The sequence below is a fragment of the Dendropsophus ebraccatus genome, chromosome 5 (assembly GCF_027789765.1).
Source record: "Dendropsophus ebraccatus isolate aDenEbr1 chromosome 5, aDenEbr1.pat, whole genome shotgun sequence".
In the NCBI taxonomy this organism is placed as follows: domain Eukaryota; kingdom Metazoa; phylum Chordata; class Amphibia; order Anura; family Hylidae; genus Dendropsophus; species Dendropsophus ebraccatus.
Window position 1 is genome coordinate 115,988,548 of NC_091458.1, and position 18,673 is coordinate 116,007,220.

Sequence of the window (18,673 nt, forward strand, 5' to 3'; positions counted from 1 at the left end):
CTCTAATCTATCTATTCTATGTCATACATACTATCTAATCCTCTATCTATTCTGTCCTACATACTCTCTCTCTAATCATCTATCAGTCATCCCTGCTCTCTTCTCTATCTTGCTTCTATCGATGAGACGTGTGTTCCGCCTGGTTGTCCGCTTTTGTGCCTGACCCACATGAAGCCAAGTCGTGGTGGTCTCCCGTGTGTCAGGCTGCCGCTGGCTTCCATGGACACTAGTGGGTATTCCTGCCCTGTTTCTGTATTGCATTCCCCGCAGTGGGGCAGCTCCTCTGCCCATTATGAAGCGGTGCGGGGGATTCCGTGCCGTACAGATGACAGTAGAGCCTGTGCCCGGCCACCCTGCCCGGCTTCCTCCTCACCCCCCGCCTGACTGACAGAGGAGGAGCCAGCTTCCTACGCCGTGTGCTAGGCCTCAGCCATTGTGTATAGTAGCTGCAGCGCCCGGCCGGCCGGCACATCCCTGTATGCCTGATGGATGACCCGTCCTAGGAGGCCTGCACGGAGACGGGGTGCGGGCACCAGGGGGCGCACACACCGGAGAGGTGGGCACAGGATATGTCAGGTGTGCCAGGGGCATTCCTCACAGCATGCAGCGGGTGCCCCCTAGCAGATCACCAGCATAGCCTGCTATACATCACCCAGGTATGTCCTCAGAAAGCTCATGTACATCATGGAGTAATATGTGTGCCTGCTTCTGAAGATGCCATTGTTATATGCCAGTACACTGGAAATGGGAATGGTGGGGTCACTGGGTGTGAGGTATTATACACTCCTAAGGGGGGTTTATGTTGTGCCACATTTATAAAGATATCTGTAGCCATGTTTTCATTGCTTTGGGGTCTCTTCATGGTTTCTTTAAAGGGGTTGTCTCCTCCGAGACACTGGTAATATATGGCTAGCCTGTGTGAGACCCTCCTAGTATATGGCTAGCCTGTGTGAGACCCTCCTAGTATATGGCTAGCCTGTGTGACCCTCCTGGTATATGGCTAGCCTGTGTGAGACCCTCCTAGTATATGGCTAGCCTGTGTGAGACCCTACTAGTATATGGCTAGCCTGTGTGAGACCCTACTAGTATATGGCTAGCCTGTGTGAGACCCTACTAGTATATGGCTAGCCTGTGTGAGACCATCCTAGTATATGGCTAGCCTGTGTGAGACCCTCCTGGTATATGGCTAGCCTGTGTGACCCTCCTGGTATATGGCTAGCCTGTGTGACCCTCCTAGTATATGGCTAGCCTGTGTGAGACCCTCCTAGTATATGGCTAGCCTGTGTGAGACCCTCCTAGTATATGGCTAGCCTGTGTGAGACCATCCTAGTATATGGCTAGCCTGTGTGAGACCCTACTAGTATATGGCTAGCCTGTGTGAGACCCTACTAGTATATGGCTAGCCTGTGTGAGACCCTCCTAGTATATGGCTAGCCTGTGTGAGACCCTCCTAGTATATGGCTAGCCTGTGTGAGACCCTACTACGGTAGTATATGGCTAGCCTGTGTGAAACCCTACTAGTATATGGCTAGCCTGTGTGAGACCCTACTAGTATATGGCTAGCCTGTGTGAGACCCTCCTGGTATATGGCTAGCCTGTGTGAGACCCTCCTGGTATATGGCTAGCCTGTGTGACCCTCCTAGTATATGGCTAGCCTATGTGAGACCCTCCTAGTATATGGCTAGCCTATGTGAGACCCTCCTAGTATATGGCTAGCCTATGTGAGACCCTCCTAGTATATGGCTAGCCTGTGTGAGACCCTCTTAGTATATGGCTAGCTTGTGTGAGACCCTCCTAGTGTATGGCTAGCCTGTGTGACCCTCCTGGTATATGGCTAGCCTGTGTGAGACCCTCCTAGTATATGGCTAGCCTGTGTGAGACCCTACTAGTATATGGCTAGCCTGTGTGAGACCCTACTAGTATATGGCTAGCCTGTGTGAGACTCTCCTAGTATATGGCTAGCCTGTGTGACCCTCCTAGTATATGGCTAGCCTGTGTGAGACCCTCCTGGTATATGGCTAGCGTGTGTGAGACCCTCCTGGTATATGGCTAGCCTGTGTGACCCTACTAGTATATGGCTAGCCTGTGTGAGACCCTCTTGGTATATGACTAGCCTGAGTGAGACCCCCCTGGTATATGGCTAGCCTGTGTGAGACCCTCCTGGTATATGGCTAGCCTGTGTGAGACCCTCCTGGTATATGGCTAGCCTGTGTGAGACCCTCCTGGTATATGGCTAGCCTGTCTGAGACCCTTCTAGTATATGGCTAGCCTGTGTGAGACCCTCCTGGTATATGACTAGCCTGAGTGAGACCCTCCTAGTATATGGCTAGCCTGAGCGAGACCCTCCTGGTATATGGCTAGCCTGTGTGAGACCCTCCTGATATATGGCTAGCCTGTGTGAGACCCTCCTGGTATATGGCTAGCCTGTGTGAGACCCTCCTGGTATATGGCTAGCCTGTGTGAGACCCTACTGGTATATGGCTAGCCTGTGTGAGACCCTACTGGTATATGGCTAGCCTGTGTGAGACCCTCCTGGTATATGGCTAGCCTGTGTGAGACCCTCCTGGTATATGGCTAGCCTGTGTGACCCTCCTGGTATATGGCTAGCCTATGTGTGACCCTCCTGGTATATGGCTAGCCTATGTGAGACCCTCCTAGTATATGGCTAGCCTGTGTGAGACCCTCCTAGTATATGGCTAGCCTGTGTGAGACCCTCTTAGTATATGGCTAGCTTGTGTGAGACCCTCCTAGTATATGGCTATCCTGTGTGACCCTCCTGGTATATGGCTAGCCTGTGTGAGACCCTCCTAGTATATGGCTAGCCTGTGTGACCCTCCTAGTATATGGCTAGCCTGTGTGAGACCCTCCTAGTATATGGCTAGCCTGTGTGAGACCCTCCTAGTATATGGCTAGCCTGTGTGAGACCCTCCTAGTATATGGCTAGCCTGTGTGAGACCCTCCTAGTATATGGCTAGCCTGTGTGACCCTCCTGGTATATGGCTAGCCTGTGTGAGACCCTCCTAGTATATGGCTAGCCTGTGTGAGACCCTCCTAGTATATGGCTAGCCTGTGTGACCCTCCTAGTATATGGCTAGCCTGTGTGAGACCCTCCTAGTATATGGCTAGCCTGTGTGACCCTCCTAGTATATGGCTAGCCTGTGTGAGACCCTCCTAGTATATGGCTAGCCTGTGTGAGACCCTCCTAGTATATGGCTAGCCTGTGTGAGACCCTCCTAGTATATGGCTAGCCTGTGTGAGACCCTCCTGGTATATGGCTAGCCTGTGTGACCCTCCTAGTATATGGCTAGCCTGTGTGAGACCCTCCTGGTATATGGCTAGCCTGTGTGACCCTCCTAGTATATGGCTAGCCTATGTGAGACCCTCCTAGTATATGGCTAGCCTATGTGAGACCCTCCTAGTATATGGCTAGCCTGTGTGAGACCCTCTTAGTATATGGCTAGCTTGTGTGAGACCCTCCTAGTATATGGCTAGCCTGTGTGACCCTCCTGGTATATGGCTAGCCTGTGTGAGACCCTCCTAGTATATGGCTAGCCTGTGTGACCTTCCTAGTATATGGCTAGCCTGTGTGAGACCCTCCTAGTATATGGCTAGCCTGTGTGAGACCCTCTTAGTATATGGCTAGCTTGTGTGAAACCCTCCTAGTATATGGCTAGCCTGTGTGAGACCCACCTTTAGGGTCTGTGAAAGAGTTGTTTTACCTGGGCAATCTGTTCCTTAAGCGTCCTGCTGCTGCAATCCCAAATATTCTCTTGTATGATCCCCTTAAAGGGAAACTAGCAGCAGATCAGAAGTCACTAAACTGATGTTATGTCCCTATGTCTTACCTTTCTCCTCAGTGCCATTACTGCCCTCATTGCACTAATCTGCCCTGGCATAGTCCATTCCTCCTGATGAACATTGGTGCGACACTCTGCGGTGACGTCCTTCCGGCTGTCATCACTGCACAGAGCTGGATGAATATTTATTAGGAGTGGAAATCCCGTCCCCAGTGCACCAAACCACCTCATTTGCATAGGGAATAAACAAAGTACACTATGGGACATAACAGCAGGTTAGAGACTTGGGGGTCTAAGTCGCAATGCATTTCTGATGGATTTTTTTGCAAATGGATCTGTGGTTTTGTGATACACAGCCATATGACGGAGGCCTCAGGCTGCGGCTCACGTATGCACACTGAATGGACCCGATGAAAGCCTCAGCCTTATTCCTTGCAGCTTCCAATGAAGTGAACAGTATCTGTAACCCAGAGACTTCAGTGTGCGTCCTGGTGCCCGGCTATGCAAAACAGCTGATCCTAGGGTTGTGCTGGATGGTGGCCTCCCACAAGTCAAAAGATAGGCCATCAATTAAAAACTCCCCCAAAAAATACGCTGATAGAATCCCTTAGGCTGAGATTCCAGGAAATAGTATTATAAATCCCATATTTCCCATTCTTTAAATTTTTTTTCACCTCAAAACTGCATCAAAACAGCTTGTGTGAAAGCACCCTCAAAACGTATCATATTGAGGTCATTTTTACGTATCTTGTTTCCTCCTTAGAGAAAGATGGCATTAGAAGAACATGTCCAGGTGATCTAAACTATCTCAAGTGAGCCAGACCATACTCACCCAAGAATATAATATGGATGTTGGAGTATCTGCAAAAAAATGTGGTGCACCTTCTACAGGTTCCAGATCTGTTTTGTGCTGGTCTTCTTGTTGGTGGTGCTGGTGTTGGTTAGTAACATCCATCTGGTAGAGGTAAGAGAACTCATAGAAAGTTTTTTTGTTATTCAGCATGAAAATAAATGGGGTTGTCTTGTGTTAGAAACCCATTGTTAAATCCCCTTATTAGGCTGGGTTCACACTATGTTTTTGCAACCCATTTTTATGATCTGTTTTTGCAGAAGAACGTATGCATTTGTGTGCATCCATTTGGATCAGTTTTTCTATAGACTTCCACTACTAAGGAAGGATAAAAACGGATCAGTTTTTGTAACAAACACAAAAAAGTACTCAACCTCATTTGTGTCCGTTTTTTTTTTTTTATAATGGGAAGTCAATGGAAAAGTGGATTAAAACGGATGCCCACAAATGCGTATGAAACGGATGAAAAAAAAACGTAGTGTGAACCCAGCCTAAAGGAGTTACTAGATGAAGACCTTTATTCAGGATCTGCATCTATTACAGAAATTCAGCGCTGATTCCTCAGTGTGAACTGGTCCTAAGAAGGTTACTATTCCTTGCAGTTTGCTGTGAACTGACATGTATCCCATTGCTTTATTGTTTTGCAGCATCTGAACCATAGGATAAGTCTGGAGCCAGGATGGACTGAGATACGGGGTGATACAGCTCATTCTCTATCCCCAGTTAACAGAAAACATTGTGATTATCACTTTCAAATTCTGTCCAAACCTGAGTATGAAGAACAGAAATCTCTGCTGAAAATGCTGCAGTGGCCTGGGCCGCCACGTGACAAGACTGAGTTCATGAGAAGTACGGATGCTGCTCATAGTCATTTTGTCATCATACAGTCTCAGTCTTCATTTAAAGTAGGGGATATATTGGAAGTGCTAGTGAGAATGCACGATTTTGAAGGGAATCCAAAGCATTATGGAGGAGACTATTTGCAAGCGAAAATCCATTCTCCTTTGTTAAAAGCGGGTGCAGTGGGAAAGGTATTGGACCATCAGAATGGATTCTACAGTGTGTTCTTTGCCTTACTTTGGCCTGGTAGGGTGACCGTTTCAGTCATTCTGGTTCACCCAAGTGAAGGCATTCAAGTCCTTCAACGATTACGTGAGGAAAGACCAGACAGAGTTTACTTTAAAAGTCTCTTTCGTTCAGGTGACTTCTCTGAAACCACAGTGTGCAATGTTTGTTTGCCCAAGAAGCAGCCGACATGTAACTACACCGACATTAAGACTGGGGAGCCGTGGTTCTGCTACAAGCCTGACAAGTTATCATGCTCGAGCCGAGTAAACCATGCCAAAGGAGGCTACATGAAAAATCTTCTGACTTTCCATGATAACATGTTTTTTCAAAGGTATTCCATTTTTTTTTTCTTTTTAGGATAATGCAGGGAAATGAAGCAGTACTGATCATGTAAGCTGTAATTTTGTGTTTTATTTTTTTTTTTTTTAAAGTGGTGTGAACATTAAAGTACCCATCCTGGCAAGTGGCCCTGACACAGTGACTGTGCATCCATGGAAAGTGAAAGGTATTTCTTTCCATAATATACAACACTTTTTTGTCTTTCTTGAAACAAAACAAAAAAAACACGGAGATGGTTGTTATGGGCAGCTGATATATACTTTTCTTACTCTGCACTAGATTTATATGTCTTTCACATTGGATATTAAATTGTACCTGTCTTTATAAAAAAAACGTTTACATGTCATAGAAACATCGGCCTGGCTCTGAGTGCTCACACCAGTACTGATCGGCAGATAGAGCGGGAGAGAACTGCAGCTGCAACTCCATAGGAGCCCATTATAAGTCAGACTCTTTTTTTATTCATTTCAGATTTGAGAGTGGACGTGCTGCAGCATGTCTTCTCCACACTCTGTCTCCCGATCGGTACAAGTCTAAACATTCAGACTCAGACCACTCAAAACTTTTGATGTGTTTCTATGAAAAAGTCAAAAGTTTATTATAATGACAGGTACACAGGAGCAGATAAAAAGCAGAGCAGATGTCCATAACAAACATTACTCACCTGAGTGGTCCCTTGCTGCTGCTTTTTTTTAACAACTGGGTCCCAACTTTCCACCCAGCTAATCACTTACAGCAATTCTTCACCTATCCATATTTGTACACAGATTCTCCTGTAGCAAAAATCTAGATTTCCCAGTGCCACATAACAATGAATTTGAATGGGCACTCCAGCGAAAATCTTTTTCTTTCAAATCAACTGGTTTCAGAACGTTATATAGATTTTCAATTTACTTCTATTTAAAAATCTCAAGTCCTGCCATACTTATCAGTTGCTGTATGTCCTGCAGGAAATGTTGTTTTCAGTCTGACACAGTGCTCTCTGCTGACATCTCTGTCCAAGACAGGAACTGTCCAGAGCAGCAGAGGTTTTCTATGGTGATTTGCTGCTGCTCTGGACAGTTCCTGACATGGGCAGAGGTGGCAGCAGAGAGCACTGTGTCAGACTGAAAAGAAAACACCATTTCCTGCAGGACATACAACAGCTGATAAGTATAGGAAGACTTGTGATTTTTAAATAGAAGTAATTTACAAATCTATATAACTTTCTGAAACCAGTTGATTTAAAAGAAAAAGATTTTTGCCGGACAACCCCTTTAATTTACAGATTGATAAAAGAGAACGACTCAAAGACCTACATATATAAAGAGAAATGCTCTTTATACCTGCTTTACTTCAGATTAGAATATAAATAACGATTGTATATACATGTCATATTATGGGAACATCATCCTGGCACCAGCACTATGCTGCTGCAGTCCTGCTGCTGTGTGATCCCTGCCACTCATTGACTAAGACGGCCTGTGACATCTTGAACCTGCAAGCAGCCTCATGGCGGAGACCTAGAATAATAATATAAAAGTCAGGAGAGCCAGGAAGGGGAGTGCATGTTGTTTATTTAATCCCCCACTTCTTGGCATATACCTAAAGTGTCTCGCCCCTCTGCTACCCGCCCCCTTGCCGTTTTGGCTACATGATTGTTTATCTGCTCCAAGTTCACTGAATCATTGCTTGATCGGTAATTTCATGTATCATAAATTTCCCCACAGCAATGTATTATTATCTAGTATCAAAACTTTAATAAATTAAATTAAGGATCTGAGGAAAAGCTATACTTTCTAAGAATTGTAGTCCTGAAGTAGTTTCAGATCTGGGGCAGACACGTGAGCAATGCTGTTTGCTTCTGCAGCACGTTTATTTTTTTTTCTAACCCCATGTCGGATGTTGGAGTGCCCTTTTAAATTCTCCTCCTAATGGTGGAATCATTAGCTTGTACCTTCTTATAGCTGCTTTTATTCCAAGATCTGTCCCGGGGTCCGCTCAGCAGGTGATGCAGTTATTGTCCTAAAAAACTACTTTTAAACTTGCAGCCCTGTGTCCAGATTGGCGTGGCCTAGAGTGTCTGCATTAGGCTTGCACCGCCCCTCCGTCCCTCCTCCCCGCCCTTTTCACCATTAGGAATGCCCCAGGGCAGGATTTTTTCTATTCATCACCTGTCAGAACACTGCACATTTGCTGGATAGTTAAGGCCCATGTGCAGTGTTCTGACAAATGATGAATAGAAAAAATCCTGCCCTGGGACATTCCTAATGGTGAAGAGGGTGGGGAGGAGAAGGAACGGAGAGGTGGTGTAAGCCTAGGACACAGATACTCTAGGCCACACCAATTTGACACAGGACCGCAAGTTTAAAAGTTGTTTTTTAGGACAATAACTCCATCACCTGCCGAATGGACCCCAGGACAGATCTTGGTTTAAAAGCAGCTATAAAAAGGTACATGAGGTTAGGATGGGACAGATTGTGGGTATAGAGTCGCTTTAAGGTATGGTTGACAGCAAAAATAGCTAATTTAATGGTTAACGACATTTTGCACAAAAGGTCTTTAAACTACTACAGGGAGAGCTGTCTATCAATGTGTGTTGGGTGACTTATAATCTTTCTAGAATGTATTGGCTATATTTCATTTTACAGTTTTTTGTACATTGTTATGGGGGCTGCCATCTTGCCTAAGCTGGTGACTATATAGAGGAGCCGCTATTGATCTAGTGGTGGGATTGTGTTGTAACTCACAAGTGGCCACAAGAGTCATGGTCTTGTCTACTTTCTGGCTATGTTCACACTAAGTAAAATACGGCCGTACCTTATGCAGCATAGAACATTGCCTATTCCTATATGGGATCCCTGACGGAGCGTATACACATCGTATAGGCTCTGGCCGGGATCCCATGCCGGGCCGCAAACAACTGACATTTCAGTTTTCTGCGACCGCAATTAAGTGAATTGCAGCTGTAGGAAACCCTGTCACTTCACACAATGAAGAGAGTGGCTCCGGCTTCTTGCTTTATTGTGTCCTATGGGGAGTTCTGATGCGGGAGCGTGCTAATGCGTCCGCATCAGAACACTACGGTCATAAAGATCATCCGGCCGGTACTTAAGTACCGGCCGAGATCATCTTAGCAAAGACCGGCCGGGTCACGGAATGGCCGGTCTCTTACAAAGTGTGAACATAGCCTCTAGTCGCAAAGCAACCCTGTTCCCTTGTATAAATGATGGAACCAGGACCAGAGCCGTTTTAATACATTCGTGGGCCCAGTGCACAGCCCTCAAGAGTGGGCCCCCTCTTCCCTTTTGGCACATTGTATAATGTACTGAATTTGCCCCCACACTGTATCAAGAGCCCCAGTACATACAGTAGTTACCTTATAACACTATTTCCACCATACAGTGATTACATATTACATAAAAACTGCACTGAACAAAACAGAAAGATATCACCAATGATACCATTACCTAATACCGCCACATCATGACCCCTAACACTACAACCCTATAACAGAGTGCAGTTACATCCAGTGACTCACCGTGGGCGTCTTCTCTGATCAGAGTCTTTCACCTTTTCTTTTTCTCTCCATCCAGCCTGGGCCACCTTGAAGTCTTCTCCTGGCTGTGAATCTTCTCTCCAGAATCTGCCAGACAAATATTTTAGGCTCCAACACATACAGTAGTTAGTTCCCTTGTACCCCTATACAGTAGTTACACCCCTCTGTGCCTCCATAGTTTTAAGGTGTCCCTGTAGTATATAGCCCCTCATGTGCTCCTCCAGTTATATACAGCCCTCCTGTGCGCTCCCCCATTAGTATATAGCCCCCCTGTGCACTCTCCCCAGTAGTATATAGCCCCCTGTGCTCTCCCACAATAGTATATAGCCCCCCTGTGCTCTCCCCCAATAGTATATAGCCCCCCTGTGCTCTCCAATAATATATAGACCCCTATGCTCTCCCACAATAGTATATAGCCCCCCTGTGCTCTCCCCCAATAGTATATAGCCCCCCTGTGCTCCCCCCCAATAGTATATAGCCCCCCTGTGCTCTCCCCAATAGTATATAACCCCCCCTGTGCTCTCCATAATATATAGCCCCCCTGTGCTCTCCCCCATAGTATATAGACCCCTGTGCTCCCCAATAGTATATAGCTCCCCTGTGCTCCCCAATAGTATATAGCTCCCCTGTGCTCCCCAATAGTATATAGCTCCCTTGTGCTCCCCAATAGTATATAGCCCCCTGTGCTCCCCAATAGTATATAGCTCCCCTGTGCTCCCCCATAGTATATAGCCCCCTGTGCTCCCCCATAGTATATAGCCCCCTGTGCTCCCCCATAGTATATAGCCCCCTATGCTCCCCAGTAGTATATAGCCCCCTGTGCTTCCCAGTAGTATATAGCTCCCCTGTGCTCCCCAGTAGTATATAGCTCCCCTGTGCTCCCCAGTAGTATATAGCTCCCCTGTGCTCCCCATAGTATATAGACCCCTGTGCTCCCCATAGTATATAGACCCCTGTGCTCCCCAGTAGTATAAAGTCCCCTGTGCTCCCCCACAGTATATAGCTCCCCTGTGCTCCCCCATAGTATATAGCTCCCCTGTGCTCCCCCATAGTATATAGCTCCCCCATAGTATATAGCTCCCCTGTGCTCCCCCATAGTATATAGCTCCCCTGTGCTCCCCAGTAGTATAAAGTCCCCTGTGCTCCCCCACAGTATATAGCTCCCCTGTGCTCCCCCATAGTATATAGCTCCCCTGTGCTCCCCATAGTATATAGACCCCTGTGCTCCCCAGTAGTATATAGTCCCCTGTGCTCCCCCATAGTATATAGCTCCCCTGTGCTCCCCCATAGTATATAACTCCCCTGTGCTCCCCCATAGTATATAGCTCCTTGTGCTCCCCAATAGTATATAGCTCCCCTGTGCTCCCCCATAGTATATAGCCCCCTGTGCTCCCCAATAGTATATAGCCCCCCTGTGCTCCCCCATAGTATATAGCCCCCCTGTGCTCCCCCATAGTATATAGCCCCCCTGTGCTCCCCCATAGTATATAGCTCCCCTGTGCTCCCCCATAGTATATAGCTCCCCTGTGCTCCCCAGTAGTATATAGCTCCCCTGTGCTCCCCCATAGTATATAGCTCCCCTGTGCTCCCCCATAGTATATAGCTCCCCTGTGCTCCCCCATAGTATATAGCTCCCCTGTGCTCCCCAGTAGTATATAGCCCCCCTGTGCTCCCCCATAGTATATAGCTCCCCTGTGCTCCCCTATAGTATATAGCTCCCCTGTGCTCCCCCATAGTATATAGCCCCCTGTGCTCCCCCATAGTATATAGCCCCCTGTGCCCCCCATAGTATATAGCTCCCCTGTGCTCCCCTATAGTATATAGCTCCCCTGTGCTCCCCCATAGTATATAGCCCCCTGTGCTCCCCAATAGTATATAGCTCCCCCTCCCATATAACATTGAAAAAAAACAAACACTGTTACTCACCTGGATCCACACGTTACTCTTCTCTTCCCTCTTGTGGCCGCACTTCCTGCGGTCACAAGAGGCTGCACTCCCCTTACCCTTGCGCCGACGCTCCAGTGACGTCGGGCGCTAGAGGGAGAGTGCGGCCTCTTGTGACTGCAGGAAGTGCGGCCACAAGAGGGACTGACAGGGAGGGAGCCAATGGCTCTCTTGCTGTCAGTGTCACTGCTGCTGAAGCGCCGCAGCAGCAGCGGGCGGGGGCAGCGGCGAACGCGGGGCCCTGAAGGGGGCGCCATGTAGGGGTTAGTAGATTGCCCATCCATGGCGCTCCCCCGACAGGCTGGTGGCCGGAGCCCTGTGCGACCGCACTGGTCGCACATAGCAACGGCCGGCCTGCTCGGGGGGCCCCTTTAACCAGTGGGCCCGGTGCACGTGCACCATGTGCCCTCTGGTTAAAGCGGCCCTGACCAGGACACATGATATTATGGTGGTTGCTAGTTGTGCTACTGGGAATCGCTGTGTACCCCTAGCCTTAAACAGTTTCCAGATGCTGGATGAAATCATAAAAAAAACAAAACAACGTACAGACTAATACTTTATTTCAGTATTATATGAAATGTAAGATATTAATTATTCTGTATTTTCCTTTAGAAAAATATTTTCTTCACAGCTCTAAGTTTCTCCCATCCGGTTATTACTATAGAGATCAGTGGATTTCTGGGAGCTCCATACTATGGCAGTTTGACCAGCCTTCTGACATCACAGATTGTTTACAAGGGAAGGTTGTGTACCTCTTTGGAGACTCTACAATAAGGCAGTGGTTTGAGTATCTCACAGATGTTGTACCAGGTAATCTAATTGTGTCAACATTTAACATTGTTTTATTCCCAGTTAAACCTGCTGTATATTTTTTTGGGTCCCAAAGCCTCTGTAATAATAAGACCTTTAAAATATTTTAAGATTTCTGTCCACTTAAAATGGCCAAGCCCATGTTGTAAAAACACTATAAGGCCTTTGCTTCATTTCAGCAAACTATATCGCTTAGGCTAGATTCACATTTGTGCCAGGGCTCTGTTGGAAAGTCTATGTGGTGCCACAGAATAGAGCTGGACGGTTGTTTTTCTAACGATCTGGATATCCGGACCCTGACCATATCTGTGACTTGTCTAAAGTTTTATAAGTGACAGGGACATTTTAAAATTTACACTGCTGGTCTGTTTTCATATGGAAAAATTCTACAGCATATGATCACTTGTCGTGTACTGTTATCTGCCATGGATTTCACTGTGTAAATCTGCTGATAAAATCTGCAGCTTTTCCATCCTGTGTGAGCTTAGCCTAAGGGTATGGGCAGAGTAATTCTGACGGAAACTCCGTTGCAGAATTCTGATCAAGGTCATTCTTTGGACGGAGGAAGGAATCTGACTGTGCATAGAATGGAGTCTATGAAACGGGTGGACACGCGCCCGCCGCCCTCTGCGGGTGCGAGCGGCGGATTACGCAACGGACTTTCTGTCACTTTTCAGCAGTGTGCACATACCCTTATAGGGCAAAAGTTTGAACTGATAGCTTGAAAAGATAGTATTCTGTGGTTGTGCTATGTTAAACGAGAAGTCTGGCCTTTTTGAAAATCTGGCAGGGGGAATTTTATAACAAATACGAACTTACCTCTCTCTGTGCCCGCAGTAAGTGGTGGGACCGGCCTTGGTTCCCTGCCGGGCTTTGGGATCTCCTCTGCTGCTGATGTCACGACCTGGCTGATTGACAGCCTGCTCAGCCAGTCAGTGACTGGAGTGGGACGCCGCTCCAGTCACTGATTGGTTGAGCAGGGTGTCCATCATACGGCTTGGGCATTTTCCCCCGAATTGTGGCGTTATCGCAACTTTGGGGAAAATGACTTCTGGTAGCTTCCCGAGGCCGATCCCGCCACTCACCAAGGGGAGAGGTAAGTGAACACTTGTATCAAATTCCCCACTGCCGGATTTTCAAAATGGCCAGACCTCTCCTTTAAGTCACTGAGTTTATAATCTCTGTTTTCTTATAGTGATGTCATACATGAATTGTCGATTCTACAAATTAATTTAATTGTTCTTCTATTTTAGACTTAAAGCCATTTGACCTGGGGAGCCCTAAGAACGTTGGTCCATTTTTGTCTGTTGATATTGAACATAATATAATGCTGAAATTCCGCTGTCATGGGCCACCTATTCGCTTCTCAACAGTATCAAGCAATGAGCTGCGTTATATTGCTAATGAATTAGATAATATTGTGGGAGGGAAGAACACTGTTGTAGCCATAACAGTTTGGTCTCACTTCAGCACCTTTCCAGTGGAAGTGTACATAAGACGCCTTAGGAACATACGAGCTGCTGTTCTTCGCTTACTGGAGCGGAGTCCAAACACAGCAGTTATCATTCGCTCGGCCAATGTCCAGGAACTTGGACCTGAAGTCAGTCTCTTCAATAGTGACTGGTATTCGCTGCAGCTAGATACTGTAATGAGGTCAATGTTTTCTGGGCTTCACATTAAGATTGTGGATGCTTGGGAGATGTCACTTGCACACTATTTGCCACATGCATTACACCCTGACCGCATCATTGTAAAGAATCAGATAGATGAGCTTTTGTCGTTTGTTTGTCCCAACTGAATATTTGTTTTGTTAAGGTAAAATTTTTAATTGTTTATTGCAGTAAATTAATGATCATTTAGAAATAGGAAAACCTCAGAGTAATCGGATTATATGTTTGTTATATAGCTACATTGTTATGTAGTTCTAGCTGCTATTCAATTATTGCACTGTTTTTTTTTTTTTTAGTAGTCTTGCTTTGTCAGTTCTGTAGTAAAAGTTGTTTGCCGAAATGCAGGTCTTTGATGGAAAACACTTTTAGGCTATGTTCACACAACATTGAAATGACGACCAAATCGGCTAAAATCAGTCACAATCTTCTATATTGTTACACAGTGCAAAACTGCGGCAGGATTTCTGTTGTAGATTTTTACTTGATAAGATTGACAAGATTTTGCTGTGCTATGTAGTGGGGCTTATAGGTGCCCCGGGCCACCAGATGCAGTGTCCATAGTCCACTGGGGCACAGTGTGAGAGCAGCATGTTGCAGATTCCACACCCAAATGCCCATAGGTTAATTTTAAAGTCATGTTGTTTACACTCATTATTACAAAGCTATTACCTTACTTTATTCTAGTTGCACTTTAGGCAGAACTGTTTACTGTATTATTTCATGTGTATTATGCTAGATCGGTGCTCGTACTGAGCAATTACACGGGCAGAATATCAGGCAGCAAGGACTGCACGGACATTGTTAGTGATGTCCATGCAGCCCTTGCCTTTATTGTAAAATAATAAAGTATCTTACCTTACCACATTGTCTGGTGTCCGCAGGCCTTCCAAAGTGTCTGCAGCTCTGCCTTCTGTTCTGGTCTCTGCACTGCCACTGGCCGCTCAGCCAATCGCTGGCCCTGGCCTGTCTCGGCCAGTGACCGTGTCCTGTCACTGCAGAGACAGGAACAGAAGGAAGCAGAAGGTAGAGTTGCAGAGACCAGGGAGGGCCTCTGAGGACACTGGGCAAGGCCCAAGGACACCAGGCAATGTGCTAAGATAAGTTAATCCTTTATTATTTTATACTGCAATCATCAGCCGTCGGCCACACATTTCTATTACACGTAATGACGCCCGTCCGACACCTGACGATTTCGGATCAGCCAAAGATCGTTTCATTGGCTTATTATTCTTTCTACTACACGGAGCGATAATTGGGCTGATTCGGCCGATTATAGCTCTGTGTAATAGGGCCCTTAGGTTATCAAAATCCTTAAACATTAGGGTTTAAGCTTCTCATCCTGCTAGACTTTATCTGTCTAATTGCCCTTAGTGTATTTGGGCCATAGTCCTTTTTCATATGTGAACAAACTTCCCCCATGTAACTAATGGAAAACCGAGCACTTTATAGTTAGGGTCCATTTACACAGAAAGAAGCCAAAGCCAGGATTGGATTTGAAAAAAAGGAGAACTCTCAGGCTTCCCTATATGATGATAATCTGTCAGATAATCTTTCTGTGTAAATGGACCCTTAAGTCAGCAAACTGTAGGAAAACCCTTGGTAAATATGTTAGGACATCTGAAAAACAAAGGACCTCAGTGCAACATCAAGAAAGGGGGGACTGTAAACACAGAGTAGATTGGTACTGATATCATCATACTGGATGTTATTATATGTGCAGCAATATAGGATGTAGGAATCTTGTGTATTATGGATCAGCCGGAGGAGGTGAGAAGTAGCAGTAACAGGTAAACTATCTCTTTAGGAGTGTGTGCATACAGTGAGAGACTCTGTACTACTCTTCACAAGTAGCTACTGTATGTCCTCCTCCAGCAGATTAACCCATTACAAGCAGTTGTGTCTTCCTCCAGCAGCCTAACCCCTTTTTAAAGCAGCTGTGTTCTCCTGTAGAAAATTAACCCATTGGAAGCAGTTGTCTCTTCTTCATTTACATGGATAATATAATGAATAAAGTAAAATTCAGTCTTTCACCTGATTTGCACTTAATTGAATCGCTGGGCATATGGATCCATTGGAGAAATACAGTAGTTCTCCAGGTTTATGATTTGCTTTGGCAAATTTATTAGAAAAATACCGGTAGGTGAACCGATTCTTCCATTGTATTCTATGGACCAGCTCTGCAATAAAAAACAAAATAGGTGAATTGATTCGCTCACCACATTTTAATTTCCTACTGCTAAAATGAAAGGTAAAAACTGTCCCCTGTAATATTGAGGAAAATTATCAGATTTGCTATTAATTTGTATTTGAGAAAAGTCTCCATCTGCTGTCACTTACGGCATTTTCTTATGATCTATAAGTGTTTTATATAGGTCCTCTTTAAAGATTTAACAGTCAATATTTATCAGAAAAAGTGGGTATATACTGTACATGTAGACCATTTATATTATATGATGCCTCCATTTATACTTGGTTGGTATTTTCCTGTTAGTGGACATGGCTGAAAATGGTGCATACATGTGTCCCATGCATAAAGGACATGCAGTGTATTTTATGCTAGTAAAATGACAGCATTAATAACAGTATTAAGCACTCCAGGAAGGTATGGACACATAAAGGAAATGTTCACACATATCTGTCATATTTTGCTGGAGCATTAATTTTCATTACTGCTTTCCTTTATTATGTTGCCCCAATAGGTTAAATGTTTTTGGCAGGTTTGTGCCAAAATGTATAGTACTTGCGCTAAATACATCCATGCATAATCTGTCTATGTTTTTGCTGGAACCAACATTCAGTGAGATTTTCAAGTGTACTGTACAGGTGTGCTTTGCTGTTCCTTGGTCCCTCTCAAGAAAGTGACTGAATAAAGGTGCAAACATGTGCAGCTACCTCTACATGTATTTCTCACCTGGGTACAGCGCCACTTGAGCAGCCAGAACGTCAGTCCGGAATTCCTGTTCTGGTCAGGAGTTGGGACCCAACATTTATGCCATATCCTATGGATATGCCATGAATCAATTAGGTCGGAATACTCGGAATACGGAAAATGGGCATTCCAATCTAAAGTAATGTAGGTAAACTTGTGGGGCACATCAAGCTAAATACTTCTGTGCATACATTCTTGTAACACACTTGCCTCCTTCTCCTGATATGCCCCCCCACCCTAATGTTGACTGCTATATATAATTTGTATATATATTTACAGTATATACACTATATACGAGTCCAGTCACTTATTACTTTAGAGTGATGGTCGTGCTGTAAACATAGGGAGGAAAGGTGCAGCACATCAGAGGGAGAAGGCAAGTTTGCTAAATGAATATATATACAAAAGTACTTACCTTGTTAGTAAGTTAGTTGAGATGGGAATACCTATTTAATGAAAATCCTTTATGGTGATGATGGGACTGAGTATATTATTGTTATGTTGTGTGATTAGTATATAACATATGTTTTGTATAAACTAAGCTTCATTAAATGTGAATACTGAATTATTGAACAAGCCATTATACAAAAAAATATATATATTTTCCATGATGTTGGAAAAATTTACTTTTGTAAATTAGTTTTAATTTTTAATGAGTTTTGTGCAAAGTTTTAATACAAGTTTCTAGAACTGTCTCAAGTGATTAAACTTAATAAAGTGTTTTATATTTTTATGCTATTTATTTGTCTTTTTTATCTTTATTATACATTAGTTTTATTGCACCATTAGTTATCAGAGTGGAGTACATATTAAATATAAGGTTTGATAACATAACAGACACAACATGAATTTACTGAGTAACAGATTGGTGCAGGAGTGAAGGCCCCACCTACGAGGACTTACACAAGGGAAAGAAGGAGAATGTAAAAGTATAGATACTTATACCTCAGACCATCATTAAAGTAATAAATAAAGGTTTTCATATATTTTTTTTAAATTTCAAGCTTTTAGTTATCTCCCCACTCTTTACAGGAGAATTATCAACAGGTTAGATAAATCTAACCTGCTGATAGTCCCCTATAGCATCGGGGATGCTGAGGAGGAAGGTATATGTCTTACCTTTTTTCTGTTAGTAGGTGTAAACTTCACTCTGGAGCGCCGTCAGGAACACTGCCGCGTCATTCGGCCCACCCCTTCTAATAATAACACTGGTATACATCAGTTTTGCTGACTACAACATAACGTGATCTTTATGTATTTTGGGGTGCTATATCTAAAAATAACATCCGTTTCGTCCAGTTTTTCTGCAAAACGCTGTTTACTAATAAACTTTTGCAGTTAAAACGTAACATTATATTTAATTATTTGAAAAAGCTGAGTGTGTAAAAAGATAAAAGTGTGCAGTAAGATATGCAGTAAGTATAACTAAATGGAAGAATACTGATGTCAGACTACTGCTGGAGTTTACAGCGTGACAACCCTAATCATAACTATTCAAGGGGAATCAAAAAACAAATTGCGGAGGGGAGATCCCCTCATCTCACCCGGCCAGGCCTCAGAGTCGCACTGACACTGATCCCAGCTCGGCAACCTGTAGATCTGGGCTGCAGCAGCTCAGAGTAATATAGCTCTGATCTAATCAATCAGGGCTGTATTATGTATACTGCAGTGATCTCTATGATAGATCAGTGCAGTTGTATTAGAATTCTCCCAGGGGGAATTTAAATT

The 18,673-nt window shown here is 44.7% G+C and overlaps 1 protein-coding gene across 1 annotated transcript; it reads left to right on the forward strand.

The window, feature by feature from the left end:
* The first annotated feature begins 391 nt into the window (after positions 1-391).
* Positions 392-17,047, forward strand: NXPE3 (neurexophilin and PC-esterase domain family member 3). The gene is made up of 6 exons (XM_069971090.1): positions 392-656; positions 4,561-4,761; positions 5,295-6,046; positions 6,147-6,220; positions 12,149-12,346; positions 13,600-17,047. The coding sequence occupies exons 2-6, from the start codon at positions 4,669-4,671 to the stop codon at positions 14,142-14,144; spliced, it is 1,662 nt and encodes a 553-aa protein (XP_069827191.1). The 5' UTR covers positions 392-656; positions 4,561-4,668; the 3' UTR covers positions 14,145-17,047.
* Positions 17,048-18,673: the final 1,626 nt, after the last annotated feature.